Source organism: Medicago truncatula, chromosome 5 (assembly GCF_003473485.1).
Source record: "Medicago truncatula cultivar Jemalong A17 chromosome 5, MtrunA17r5.0-ANR, whole genome shotgun sequence".
NCBI classification, from domain to species: domain Eukaryota; kingdom Viridiplantae; phylum Streptophyta; class Magnoliopsida; order Fabales; family Fabaceae; genus Medicago; species Medicago truncatula.
This window is the reverse complement of record NC_053046.1, coordinates 3,760,173-3,774,905: the sequence shown is the minus strand read 5'-3', so window position 1 is coordinate 3,774,905 and position 14,733 is coordinate 3,760,173. Positions and strand designations below refer to the sequence as shown.

Below are 14,733 nucleotides of genomic sequence, written 5' to 3'. Positions count from 1 at the left end.
ACTCCTTAAACAACTGAGACACATCCATTGGATAAACCAAGTGTTTGGTTTGAGAAAACATTTACATTTTCATCCCGCTTTTACTTTTAATTTTCAGGAAACCGTGATAATATTTTCAAAGTTTGTACAGGAAAAAATGATAATAGATAGTATTGTTCCTCTAAAAAAAATGATAATAGTTTTGTTTTAAGTAGAAATTATTTAAATATTAAAACATAAAACAGAGTAGAAACAATGTAAGAGTTTTATAATTTAAAAAGTTAAAACAGAAAATTGTTTTCTAATGCCAAGTATTGACATGGACACGTGATGTCACACATTTAGAGACCAAAATGTGTAAAAATGGGTTACACATTTATATGTTAATTAACATTTTTCAAATTGAATAAACAAGGAAAATGAACCGATTGGTGCAAAACTGTTGAACCTACATGTAGTTTTCTATATCCAGGCTATCATTTTTTACATGTCAACATCTTTCAATGTGAATTTTCTACATGTCAACATCTTTCAATGTGAATAAACAAGAAAAATGAGCAGATTGATGTGTAAAACTATTGAAACTGCTCGTGATTATTTTAAATTAAATTATGGAGCCAAACCTACGACTATATTTTTATGGATATACTCTACAAAATTGGAAGTTACTTCACTAGCAGTGAAAGATCTTCGTGGGTAATATTAGCAGAACAATCTTAAATGCTTTGCCAGAACATTTACAAAGATATTTTGCAGTATGCCAACGAGACAAACCTTTGTGTACAAAAATCTTGCAAGCACTCCGTAACCTCAAAAGTGCCAGTAGAACGAGTATGACAGTTTTGGATTCACAAGAAAGGAAGTATCGATAATCATGAATTCCAAAATAATGGGCAATTGGACATGCTAACAGCTGTAAAACAGAAACTGTTGAAACATTTTTAGCAAAAATGGTAGAGTTCTTCAATTATGTGGTTGAGAATAATAATCAAAACTAAAGATAATCCACAATGTGAGATTTTGTGGTTAAAAATTAAAACAACTGGCGTTCAGGACAGTATTTAAAGTAAATATTTCCAAATGACTAGATGAATTAGGCTTTGTAGGATGAGCATGCTAGTTTAAGAGGTGTGTACTATCTTGTGTAAGCTATTGCTAAAGTGAACTTTAATGAGATTCAATAAATACTATTTTACTACTTTATATCATAAATTTTAAGATGTAGTGTGTGTTTGGGAGACATTATTACACCACTAACCTTAAATGGTGACAATGATATGATAAGGTACGAGAGGACATACACATACCTTTTCAATGTAAGAAGGATATTTGGTCGTTAGGAGCATAGTTTTCAGACTCGGCTCGGACCGGCCGGTCGGACCGGTCGGACCGTGAACCGGTGGGTAGGCCGGTTCGAGCCATCATTTGGATCGGCCATGCAGATAACCCGGTCAAAACCGGCCAAAACCGGTGACTCGGCCGAGTCGTGGGTCAGACCGGTTCAATTTTTTTTTTTTTTTTTTTTTGCTTACCAAAACGACGTCGTTTTGGATTTGTTAATTGAAAAAAAAAAAAAAAAACGGAATTAGAAGGGTCAGAGAAGCTAAAACGAAACCTCATACTCTGTTCTTAGTTTTCACGTACAGAGAGAAGAGAAGCTAAAACGAAACCGGTCCACTCCACGCCATTCTCCGTCGCCGCCGCGAAAACTCCAGGTCGCCGTCGCCCTCGCCATAGCCGCTTCCGCTTCCGCTTATCTCACGTACGTACACCGTCGTTGCAGAGAACCCTTTTTTTTTTTAGATTGTTATTCTTTGCTTCTTTTTGATTTGTTGTTTTGATTTCTTGTTTAATGTTTAATTTCATGTAGATTCTGATTGTTTAATGTTTAATTTCATGTTTAATTCTGAATCTCTGATTGTTTATATGTTGATTCCTCATTCCATGTTTAATGTTGACTCCTCTGTTTTATACTTACTACATGTTTTATACTGACTCCTCTCCTCTCCTCTGTTTTATACTCCTCATTCCACGTACGTTGTTGATTCTGATAAACTGATTGTTAAATGGTTCATTTCATGTTAATGTTTAATTCTGATTGTTTCATAATTCCATGTAAATGTAATGTAAATGTCTCTGATATATCATATGTATTTGTGATTAGTTATGGCCTCTTCTGAAGCACCAACACAACCATCAGCAGAAGCTTCGACTCAAGAATCTCAAACTCAAAGGAATGTTAGGGCAAAAACCGATATAGCTTGGGGTCACGCTAAAATTGTCCTAGACAGTGACAAAGAAAAACCACAATGTATCTATTGTAACAAAGTTATGAAGGGAGGTGGAATTAATAGATTAAAGTTACACTTGGCTGGAGAAACTGGACAAGTCGAAGCATGCAGCCAAGCTCCTGAAGAAGTCCGCTTTAAGATGAAACAAAATCGTGAAGAGACAAGGCTCAAGAAAAGAAAAACTGAACATGCAATAGGTAATGAAGAGCAAACACAAAGAGAACAACCTAGGTCAGTGGTTGTTGCATCTCAAAAGGGAACGAACAATGGAAGCTTTGATAATTACTTTTTGCCTAGAACAACTCCTGGATCACAGCCTACTATAAAAAGTGTTTTGCAAACCAAGGAAGTTGTAGAAAAGTGTGATCTTGCACTTGCAAAATGGTTCATTGCTGCATCTATTCCCTTCAATGCAGCAAATTCACCATATTTTCAGTCTGCGGTCGATGCTCTTTGTTGCATGGGAGCCGGATATAAAGCTCCTTCTATACATGATTTGCGTGGTCCTTTGCTAAATAAGTGGGTTGATGAAACAAAGAAAAAGATAGAGAAATACCGTGAGATTTGGAAGAATACTGGTTGTACTCTTATGGCAGATGGGTGGACTGACGGGGTTAGGAGAACTCTGATAAACTTTTTAGTTTATTGCCCTAAAGGAACAGTTTTTATCAAATCTGTTGATGCTTCAGGTGCTTCAAAAACTGGTGAGATGTTGTTTAAGCTTTTCAAGGAAATAGTGTTATATATTGGCCCTGAAAATGTTGTTCAGATAGTGACAGATAATGCTGCAAACTATGTTGCTGCTGGTAGGTTATTGGAAAAAGAGTTCCCTGGCCTGTATTGGTCTCCTTGTGCAGCTCATTGCATTAACTTGATGTTTCAAGACATTGGAAAATTACCTGAAGTTAAAGAGGCAGTTTCACATGCCACAAATGTTACCAAGTATATATATAATCATTGCTATCCATTGTATTTGATGAGGAAATTTACTCATGGAAGAGAGATACTTCGTCCTGCTCCAACTCGCTTTGCCACTAATTTCATTGCTTTGCAGAGTATTTTGTCTCAGAAAAATGCACTTAGAGCCATGGTAACATCTCAAGAATGGACAACTTCTGCTTATGCAAAAGAAGCCAAGGCCAAACAATTTGTGGAACAAGTCTTGAACACTAACTTTTGGACTGCTTGTGCTGACATAGTGAAACTCACATAACCACTTGTATGTGTGTTGCGTCTCGTGGACAGTGAAGATAAACCTGCTATGGGTTTTCTTTACAGAAATATGTATAAGGCTAGAGAGGAGATGGTGAAGAGGTTTCAAAGAAATAAGACAAAAGTGGAGCCTTACTTGAAGATCATAGATGATCGATGGGATTCACAACTTCGAAAAAATCTTCATGCTGCTGGTTATTGGTTAAATCCATCTTGTAGATTCAGTCCTGAGTTTGAGAAACACAAGTCCACCACATCTGGTCTTATAGATGTCATTGAAAAGTATGCTCGTAATAATCATGAGTTGCGAGCAAAGTTAAATACTGAGACAAGTATATTTAGAAATTCCGAGGGCGACTTTGGAAGGAAATCTGCTGTAGAAGCTCGAAATTCACCATTTCCAGGTATCTTACATTTCATTGTATCATATACACTTACGATGATCCATTTACAAATATCTTACCTTTCATTGTATCATATAAACTTACGGTAATACTGTATTAATTGATGAAATTTTGCAATTTTATAGATGAATGGTGGGAACTTTACGGGTGTCAAGCACCACATTTGCAAAAATTGGCAATTCGGGTTCTAAGTCAAACTTGTAGCTCTTCTGGTTGCGAGAGAAACTGGAGTGTGTTTGAGCATATTCACTCAAAAAAAAGAAATAGGTTGGAGCATCAAAGGCTTAACGATCTAGTCTTTGTTCGTTACAACTTAATGCTAGAAAATAGGTATGTATTTCTACTATATTTTAGTTATATTAATCCATTGATAAAATAGTGTTTGTTTCTTTGCATAATGAGATTGTTCACAATAAACCTTATATGTTCATCATTTTTTATTTTTACATTTAGATAGAAATCTTTATATTTTTATAATGAATTATAGGAACAACAAAATTCGAAACTATGACCCCATCAATGATGAATTACTTCATGATCATCATGATAATTGGGTGTTGGAGGATTCACCGCCATTTTTAACAGTTGAGGAGTTGGAATCATTACGCAATGATCTTGCCAATATGACCATCCAACCTATTTCAAATGATATTGGTATGTATGTGTTTTCTTATAAGGTTAAAATTTCATAATTTCACTATATGGTTATATACCAATTGTTAATATTTATTTAAATTGATGTTTTCATAGATGGATTGAATTTGGATGAGGATGAGGATGATGATTATGGCAATGATGCACCTGACACTAATGCAGAAAACATGGATCAAAGTAATGTTTTTGATGAAGCTGCTGGAGAAGATGTTGAATTCCTTGATGAGCTTCAAATTCAATCAATATTGACTCCTTGGAATTAAGATGTTATTGATGATAATACTTGTGTTGGAATTATATTTTCTTGGGATCTTTTTGAATTTTTATAACAGGGGCAATCTCTTTTTTTAATTTATGTTGGAATCATACTTTTTTGGGATCTATTTGGATTTTTACTACCAAGATGTATTTTGAGTTATGACTATGTTTTGAATTTGAGCAATTAGCTATGAAATTATTATTGTTGGATAGTTTTTTTCTTATTTTATAGGGGTCATTATTTTAGTTTCTAAAGTGACCGAGTCACCGATTAAATCCGAGTTAATCCGGTTATATAACTATATAAATTTAATCTAAGGACCGAGTTATCTAACCGAGTCATCCGAGTGGTTCCGGTTCAGTCATGCGGTTCGACCAATGACTCACTGCTTCGACCATTGACCCATTGACCCAGTACCCCCGCCGAGTCGATGACCGAGCCGATTCTGAAAACTATGGTTAGGAGTATATATGATGTGATCAAGTGACATATATACGAACGGCTACATAGATATCATTAGCTATTCTTGATCCTTTTCCATGTTCTAACTTTATAGTTAGAAAGGGCGAGGGTGGTCGCCTCCCTATTATGTTTACTTAATCCTCCTATGAAATTACGTCGACTCGTATGGTCCAAATATTTATCGTCGGACATAGGTCAAAACGTATGTCAATTAGACTCTACAATTTGTAGTTTTTAATAGAGGTATTGAAGCATTGGGTCAATTGGTTTTAAAAAATAGTGAGATGATATGAATAAATAGAAAGACTCTCATTGGATATCAAATATATAAAATTATTTTAGAGTAATCGTGGATGGCTCTTTACTTACATAATAATCAATTCTTCATAACCTTCAAACTATGAAGCACGGAAACGGACACAAACATGGATACCGGACACGACACGAACACTAACAAGTCGACACACTAATAATTTGAGAAAATCACATAACTAAGTATAATTATATGTGTTAGTATCGTGTCAGTGTTGAACACGACACGTGTCTGTCGTGTCCGACACCAAGACACGCCTAATCCGATGAATATCCGTGCTTTGTAACCTCCAAATTGTCCACGTACTCACCTACATGGCCACAATTATTTCTATGTATGTTCTAGCCTTTGCCTACTCCGCATGGAGATATTATAATTTTAAAGTTCATGTTGTTACTCTTTAAAAATAAATTAAAAAAATCATATACTTTCAGCTCCTTATGATTGCCTCTCGATAATTTGGACAGAACCAGACAATACATAGGATTGGTGTACCATCCATTAGGTAAGATAGACAATGGTATGGATGAGTCATTAGTTTTTCACTTGTTTAGCCTAAGCAGCCAATCTTGTGCTTATGCTACTCTGTTGACCTTATTAATTAATTAATAATCACAAAGAATAAAGTTAGTATTTGCTTTTCCTTTATGTGGACACCAATTACCAAACACACAATTATAAAGAGAGAAAAATGCAAATTATATTGACGTAAACTTGAGTAAAGCAAAGCATATGGAATTTCAGCAAGGGAAACAAAGTATTATTTTGCATATTTAGAGACAAATAATTGGTAACATTGACCCAAATAGCTATCCTCCACTAATATTAATATTATGAAAGTGACTTGAGTAGGTAGGAGACACGGCTTGCAAATTGAGGATCATCTCTTAATCTATTGCTTTAGACAACTTTTTTCCATTGTGTGTATAGTATTAGACTTGTTTATAATTGATGTTTCTTTTATATAAATTACAATTTGTTGTGGATTATTATTAATGATACAACACTTTTTTATTTTTGATAAAATGATACTATAACACTTTCAATGATTAGCTTCATGGTTTGATACATTATCATATATGAAAAATATTAATTAGTGCGCAATATTATTAAGCAATCAAAATAGATAAGTTTTTAATAAAAAATTTTATGTAAAGATTTTTTGACGAGTGTTCATAGAACACTGGTTAACAAAACCCTTATTATATGTATTCTTTTGTTAACTACTACTTTCTTTCGATTGTCCTTTCTTTTCCGTTTTACAATTTTTGTTGCGAAAGAGCCAATATTCATACTTTTTTTTTTGAGAGAAATATTCATACATTTCTTATACACCTTGACAGACATAGAAATAATAGAGTAAAGTGATAAGTATAGTTTATGATGCGACAATAAGAGAGAAAATAAAATGTAAATGAATGTAGAAAAAATTTAAGGTGTACAAACAAATTCATCACCAGTCATTTTACTCTAGCAAGACCCTTAAAAAAATTATTCTAAAATGAAAATAAAAACCAACTATATTTATAGATATCATAAGTATTACAAGTAATTTATTGAGGCAAATGCTTATGAAACACACTTGCACGAGTCTCCACAATAGTACAATTTAAAGAATCAAAAGTAAAATTAAAATTGATAAGTCAATCTGCACTATAGTTGTTCTCCTTGCAAGTGTGATTAACTTAAATATGTCAATTCAAATCCAAGAGATTGTGTGCATCAAACCAAAATATGAACCTTCCCATTAAATTTGCAGTTATCCATCCAATATAATTGAAAAACAAAACTCGCATTTTGCTTTTTTGTTTGTTATGTTAGCTTGTCCAAATTATAAGTAGTCGACATAAGAGATTTTGACTGGTCCATTGACTTCATATGTTGTGATTGATAAGATGTGAAGATACATTTTTTGACTAGTTAGTGAATACTAATACGTTCACATAGTTAAGCAATTAAAAAATATATAATATATAAAATAATTTATACAGACATATTACCTAAATATTTATAAAGAAATTTATGTATGTTAACAAAATATATAATTAGAGCTCCTGCAAAAACTCTTATAGTTGAGTTTTAGATACTCATCATGAATCATGATAAAAGAAAATCTCAAAGTTGAGAGATGGTCGTCATAAATATTTGATGTAAACTTATTGTCGTTTATTTAAAGTTTCTTTCAATAATTTGTTGAATTATTAATTTTGAAAAATTTTAAAAAAATGAAAACTCGATTATTTGTCTAGCTGGAAACGTTATTCAAAAATAAAGATGTCAAACAGGCAATTACTCCTAGTTTGAAGTCAACATTGATGTTGACTTCTTTCGCCACGTTCTTCTTTAATTTATTTTTTTCTTGCCTTTTGGTTTTGTATCTTACTTCATCAAAATATTCGTCGTTACTAATGCTTTTTATAATCTATGATAATAGGGTTAGGACCCATGATAATTGGATTAGGACACATCGTTATTAATATGATGCTAAGTAGTCCAAATATTTTAAATTGTTGAATGAATTGTCATATTTTTTGCTTTATCCACCAAGTAACAACGATCCTTAAAATGAATGCACTTTTGTCAAATATTTAGCTACTTTAATGCAACAACTCTTATCTACATCATTAGAGTGTGTTTGAAAATAACTTATTAATATTGACACAGTTAGGTTATGTTTGGTAACCTCGAGAAGCTAGTTTATAATTTGTTGAATTAGTTTATAAGTTTGTTGGATCAAAATATGACGTGTTTGATAATAAGTTTTTCTCACCAGCTTATAGCTTTTTATGAGAAGTTAATTCAAGTAGCTTTTGAGCTTAAAGATTATAGCTTTTTATATTTTATTTCAATTTTACCCTTATTAATTTTATTTTATTTAATTTTTAATAGAAAAAATTACCCACGTTTATATGTAACTACCCACATTTTCTTTAAAAAAAACGTAACTACCCACTTCTAGTAAAAGAAATATAACCATAAACCACTCACGTCAGTACACACGGAGTACCATTTCTCATGTTGTAGTTTTTTTTTATATTTTGTTTATTCCTTTTCTTATTACCTTGCTATTAATTCATATAGTGTGTGTTTGATTTTGCTGTGGAGAAAATTGATTTTGTTTGAACTGATTTTACAAAATTGATTATAGTTAAAAGTGAGTTTAATGTAAAGTGGTTTATGTTTGGTTACCTTCACAATTGAAGTTATTTGTATGAAAGATTTTGTTTGGATATTTGGTGTCAAAATTACTTTTGGGTGTGTAAATGACCAAAATGGATTTTCATATATGTGTGCATTCAACACTATATTTCGTTTATTTTTGTCTACAACTTTCATTTCCATTTTTAGTTATTTTTATGTTGCATTTTATAAAATTATTAAAAATGTATTTTTTTTAGGGAATTAAAAATGTAATTGGTAACTAGTAAAATTCGTAGTTATATATGAATTTTTTTTTCTATAAAATAAATGGATACCTGATACTGATGGGCTTTTAAAGAGCAAGAAGACAAAAGACCATTTCTTCTCAAAAAACGTGTCATCTTCAACCTTGAGATTTATTTGCAACACACAGAAGAAGAAAAAACCACAGCAACAGTACAAACATATTTTTTTACAACAACATGACAAAGCATGCAGACACCGTGAAGGGCTTTGTCAGATTTGAAAAGGTATGTGAAAGGAAGTGTTGAGATTCAAGGGCAAAAGAGACAAATAGATGCTAGTGTATTTCCACAGTAGAGAATCGATTTGAAAAAGCTAAGCACTCGTTTGGTTACGTGGTGGGGAGCCGTAAACGTGAGTTTAGAAATCTTAGAAGTGAGTTTGTTAAAAAAATTGGTGTTTGGGTAACTATTTTTAAAATTGAGTCCGGCATGTAAAAGCAATTCCAACCAAAGCTGATATTTGTAGCTTTTGGGAACACGGTGGGAATTGATTGCAGTTTATTTATTATTTTATGAGTGGATGCCCTCAGTTTTACATATTTATCCTTTCTTTTGTGCCGTTTCACTCAACTAATTATCTAGGAGCTCCAATATTGTTTTTTTCCTGTAAATCATAAATTGTATTAAAACAATAAATTGCTGATATATTTTGTAAGATTAAACTCAGTCTTATTTATTTTGACGTTGTACATAATAAAAGCCTAACTATTTATATTATGAATTTCTTAATAATTTAAATTCACATTTTTCATTGAAGTTTTTATCTTATCAACCCTTAACATATGATTTTAATAATCTATGAATAACTTTGTCAAAATAATTTTATAAACAACTTATTTTTTTTATAATTTTAAAATATTAAATTTAATGATACAAATTAAATTTGAATAATTATATAAAATTTAAATGAAACCTAATTGTATTTTAAATACTTATAATTATAATGAAACCCATTTTGGTAATTTTACATGTAAAATCAATTTTGATTAAAACTATCCAAACAACATACATTACTAAGAATCACTTTCATATTAATGCATCCAAACATAAATTAATTTCACTCAACTCACTTTTGATCCGAATCAATTCATTCACAATCAATTCTATCAAAATCAATTTTTATCACCGCATAACCAAACACACACTAAGATTCAGTGAGAATCGATTCTGAAGATTAAACGCACGACGGCGGTAGAGCGTTTGGGTGTTGTCACCGGGCAACCAAACATAGACATAATATAATTATAATTTTAAATAAAATATACAATAAATAGTAAAACAAATGTTTAGTAAAAAAAGTTAATTGAATTCATAAAACATATTTATCATTTTGGAGATGAAAATAATTTGAATATTTAAAAAGACATTTATCATTTTGGAGATGAAAGTAATTTGAATATTTAAAAAGAAATAAATTAAGTAAAAAAAAAAATTGGATGTATATAATTTATAAATAAATAAATAAACATGTCCTTTTATGTCATTTTATATGTATCAGCCATTTCAACAACTAATTTTCGGCGATAAGTTATAAGCTAGTTTTTCAGCTATCAGCTAGCTTATAGCTTGTTTTTACCAAACAGAGCCTTAGTATAGAGACATGATTAAATTTAGTTAGAATAGAAACGTGATTAAACACTATGTCTTTGTGAATAAAGATAGAGTGTCTTAGTTCTGGTTGTTTTTATAGTGCCTGTAATGCGACAACTCGCCAATCAACTTAGTGATAAGAGATATAAAAGAAATGGTTAAATATGTTTTTAGTTCATACAAAGTTATAACTATTTAAGTTTAGTCTCTACAAAAATTTATTCACTTATAATCTATATTTACATTTTATAGGGACTGTTTTGGAGGATTAAAATTTAAAAATATCCATTTTTTGTAAAAGTTTTCAAAACATGAACTATTCTTACAAAACTCGAGTATAATATTTTAGGAGACTAAAATTAGCATTAAAATTTTATAGGAACTAAATTTAAAAACTCGTAATTTTGTGGGACTAAAAACATATTTAATCCAAAAAAAAAATTAGAATGGTTAGTAATGAACATCCTTTTAATAAATAGAAGACATGGGGATGATAGGGTTTTGGGGGCTAATTTTTTATTCATAATACAAAATGTCCTTTATTTGAGGAAACTAAAAATTTATATTAGAGGAGGGTTGAAAGAGTTTATATAAATTTTTCAAATTCAATCTATGTTATTATAATATTAAAATAAAATATATATTAATCATAAACATTAGTTTATCATTATCTAATTACTCTTTCAACAAAATGTGATTTTTTTTTTCTTTCATTTTTTATATAGTCACACCCCTCAAAATCATCTCTTCCCTTCTCCTTCAAATTTACAAACAAAGTTTTAAAGAAGCTTCGCTCAACCAAATTTAGAAAGATAATGAATATATAATATGGCATTAGGCATATACATTTGTTTGTTTGTGCTGAATTTTAATTTGCATACACTCACTTTGTCAAATAGTTTTACGTAAAAGTTTAATTAGATTACACCATTTAGACATCAGCAGTACTGTATAGCACGACTTTAATAGAGATGTACACATACAATTTAATATATTTTTAGGGATAAAAAAATATTTATTCCTTATATCTTTTGCAAAATTAATTGTTTATAGTATTAAAAGTTTAACTTTTAGATTGAGTAATTAATTGCAATCCTTTATTTTATTTTAATCTATGATATGGATTGGGATATGGAGTAAAGTTCTAGAATTTTTCTTACAGCAATCTCATTGACCAGCCGTCGCCAACCAAGCAAAGGAGTAAATAATGAGTGATGAATGAGAAAGAATAGGTTCTCGTGTTTTATTTTATTGTTTAAAAAAAGGTTCTCTCATACTTTGCTTGAAAAGCCAAATCATAATTTACCATGCCAAAAGAAGATTAACATCAAATCTCAAAAACTTAACTAAAACGAAACCATTAACTTTTGAATGCATCTTTTCTTGCAATAAGAGGATTTTGCATTTAAGCATTAAGATATTGGTAGTCTTGCAAAGTATGTAGATTGGATTTGAATTAAACGATCTTTGATTGAATATTTAACGATGTTTGACTATGTAATTATAGAAAATCTCTAATTGTATCGAGTCAAATCCTTAACTTTCAAACATGTTTGAAGGTTAAAATTCAGCACAAAATTGAGTGTATACAATTTTAATTGTATCGAGTCACTCACTGAATATCTAATTTCTGTAAAAAAAATTAAAAAGTTAACATTTATGACTTTAAGAGTGCACTCGTCAACATTTTCTATAAAACAAATGAAATATGATTAAAGTTATTGACCATGTGCCTGTTTGCGTTTGCAAAACAAAGTATGATAGAAATCACGACAAAACATCACGTTAGCGTATAAGTTAGTATTTGGAGTTTCTAAAAAGCGCAACAAAAACGTATCAAGAAGTGTGTAACCGTGCTTTTGTATTTTGCAAACGGGAAATCAAACAAACTTGTACATGCATGCTAGATCCAGGCCTTGGCAAGTGCAACCAGCACCTCACACTTAGAGGGGTCTCAAAATTTTTTAAAAAAAGGAAGAAAAAAACTTGTAACTACGGATAAAATCTGTCACTAAATATCATTTTTCCGTAAATAAAAATCATGTTTGAATCATTTACTCATATATTTAACTACAACTTAATTGTCTATGAATATAAATAGTGTTGGATTTATTTTTCAATTCTTTTTAAATAAAAATTGTCAAGTCTATAAATAGACCTTATCAAGAACAGCCCTAGCTAGATCATTAATACACCATTTTACTATTTCATTTAAGTAAAGAAGATAACATCGTCCTACAATGCGCCCGCCACCAGCAACATAGTACCTTTTAACCAATCACACTCTCCTTTATAAATAAACACTCTTCCCTCCCTTCTGCCTTGTACTACTACTCTCTTAACACAATTCAATTCAAATCCTCTCTCTCTAACTCATTGTTATTACTCTTTTCTCTCTTCCCCTTAAATTTATTACTAAATTAATGGCTTCTCCTATATTTCTAGTACTACTCTGTTTCATACTCTGTTTTTCACCTTCTTCTCAAACAATTCTATTACCCTTAACACACTCAATCTCCAAAACCAAATTCAACAGTACTCACCACCTTCTCAAATCAACTTCAACCCGTTCCAAAGCTCGTTTCCACCACCAACATCACAAACACCAAACCCAAGTTTCTCTCCCTCTTGCTCCAGGTAGTGATTACACCCTCTCCTTCAACCTAGGTTCAAACCCTCCACAACTCATAACACTCTACATGGACACAGGTAGCGACCTTGTTTGGTTCCCTTGTTCACCTTTCGAATGCATTCTCTGTGAAGGAAAACCACAAACAACAAAACCAGCAAATATCACAAAACAAACACACTCTGTTTCTTGTCAATCCCCTGCATGTTCCGCAGCGCATGCATCCATGTCTTCTAGTAACCTTTGTGCTATTTCACGTTGTCCTTTAGATTACATCGAAACTTCTGATTGTTCTTCTTTTTCTTGTCCACCTTTTTACTATGCTTATGGTGATGGAAGCTTCGTAGCTAATCTGTATCAACAAACACTTTCTCTCTCTTCTCTTCATCTTCAAAACTTCACGTTTGGTTGTGCTCATACTGCACTTGCTGAACCCACCGGCGTAGCTGGTTTTGGCCGCGGAATTTTATCTCTTCCGGCACAGCTCTCTACTCTCTCACCTCATTTGGGTAATCGTTTTTCTTATTGTTTAGTTTCTCACTCTTTCGACGGTGACAGACTCCGGCGACCGAGTCCACTCATTCTCGGTCGTCACAATGACACCATAACCGGCGCCGGAGACGGAGAATCTGTTGAGTTTGTCTATACTTCCATGCTTTCAAACCCAAAGCATCCTTATTACTATTGTGTTGGACTCGCCGGAATATCAGTTGGGAAAAGAACGGTACCGGCGCCGGAGATTCTCAAAAGGGTCGATGAAAAAGGTAACGGTGGAATGGTTGTTGATTCAGGAACAACGTTTACGATGTTACCGGAGAGTTTTTACAACGCGGTGGTTAATGAGTTCGATAAACGAGTTAACCGATTTCATAAACGAGCGAGTGAGATAGAAACTAAAACGGGTCTTGGACCGTGCTATTATTTAAACGGGTTATCACAGATACCGGTGTTGAAGCTTCATTTTGTTGGGAATAATTCTGATGTGGTGTTGCCTAGGAAGAATTATTTCTATGAGTTTATGGACGGTGGCGATGGTATTAGAAGGAAAGGGAAAGTGGGGTGTATGATGTTGATGAACGGTGAAGATGAAACTGAGTTGGATGGTGGACCTGGAGCTACTCTAGGGAATTATCAACAGCAAGGGTTTGAGGTGGTTTATGATCTGGAGAAAGAGCGCGTGGGGTTCGCGAAGAAAGAGTGCGCGTTGCTTTGGGATAGTCTTAACAGTGAGAAAAACTAGTTTCATTCATGGGCCGGTCCGAGTTCGGGTTTGAACCGGGTTTACGGTAAATATGAAATAAAGCGGCAAGTACAGGACCCGTTCTCCAATGTGTACATGAACCAACCAAGTTGATAGGATAGAATTAATTTAATCTAGTTTAGTTCTTGTTTATATTGTAAATCGTGATTATTGGTATTTTGAGTTCTTTGTTATTTTGAATGTTACCGATTCTTTCAAAATAAAATATTATTTTTGTACAAACATGTTGATGA

The 14,733-nt window shown here is 32.2% G+C and overlaps 3 protein-coding genes across 3 annotated transcripts; all 3 read left to right on the top strand.

The window, feature by feature from the left end:
* The first annotated feature begins 2,145 nt into the window (after nt 1-2,145).
* On the top strand, nt 2,146-3,483 carry LOC112421934 (uncharacterized). The gene has a single exon (XM_039834373.1). The coding sequence runs from the start codon at nt 2,146-2,148 to the stop codon at nt 3,481-3,483; it is 1,338 nt and encodes a 445-aa protein (XP_039690307.1).
* Nucleotides 3,484-3,500: 17 nt separating this feature from the next.
* Nucleotides 3,501-4,973, top strand: LOC112419878 (uncharacterized). Its single transcript, XM_039834591.1, has 4 exons — nt 3,501-3,886; nt 4,012-4,216; nt 4,374-4,540; nt 4,637-4,973. The coding sequence occupies exons 1-4, from the start codon at nt 3,532-3,534 to the stop codon at nt 4,801-4,803; spliced, it is 894 nt and encodes a 297-aa protein (XP_039690525.1). The 5' UTR covers nt 3,501-3,531; the 3' UTR covers nt 4,804-4,973.
* A 7,808-nt stretch (nt 4,974-12,781) lies between these two features.
* Nucleotides 12,782-14,733, top strand: LOC11432626 (probable aspartyl protease At4g16563). Its single transcript, XM_003611253.4, has one exon. It carries the CDS (start codon nt 13,034-13,036, stop codon nt 14,477-14,479), a length of 1,446 nt encoding a protein of 481 aa, XP_003611301.1. The 5' UTR covers nt 12,782-13,033; the 3' UTR covers nt 14,480-14,733.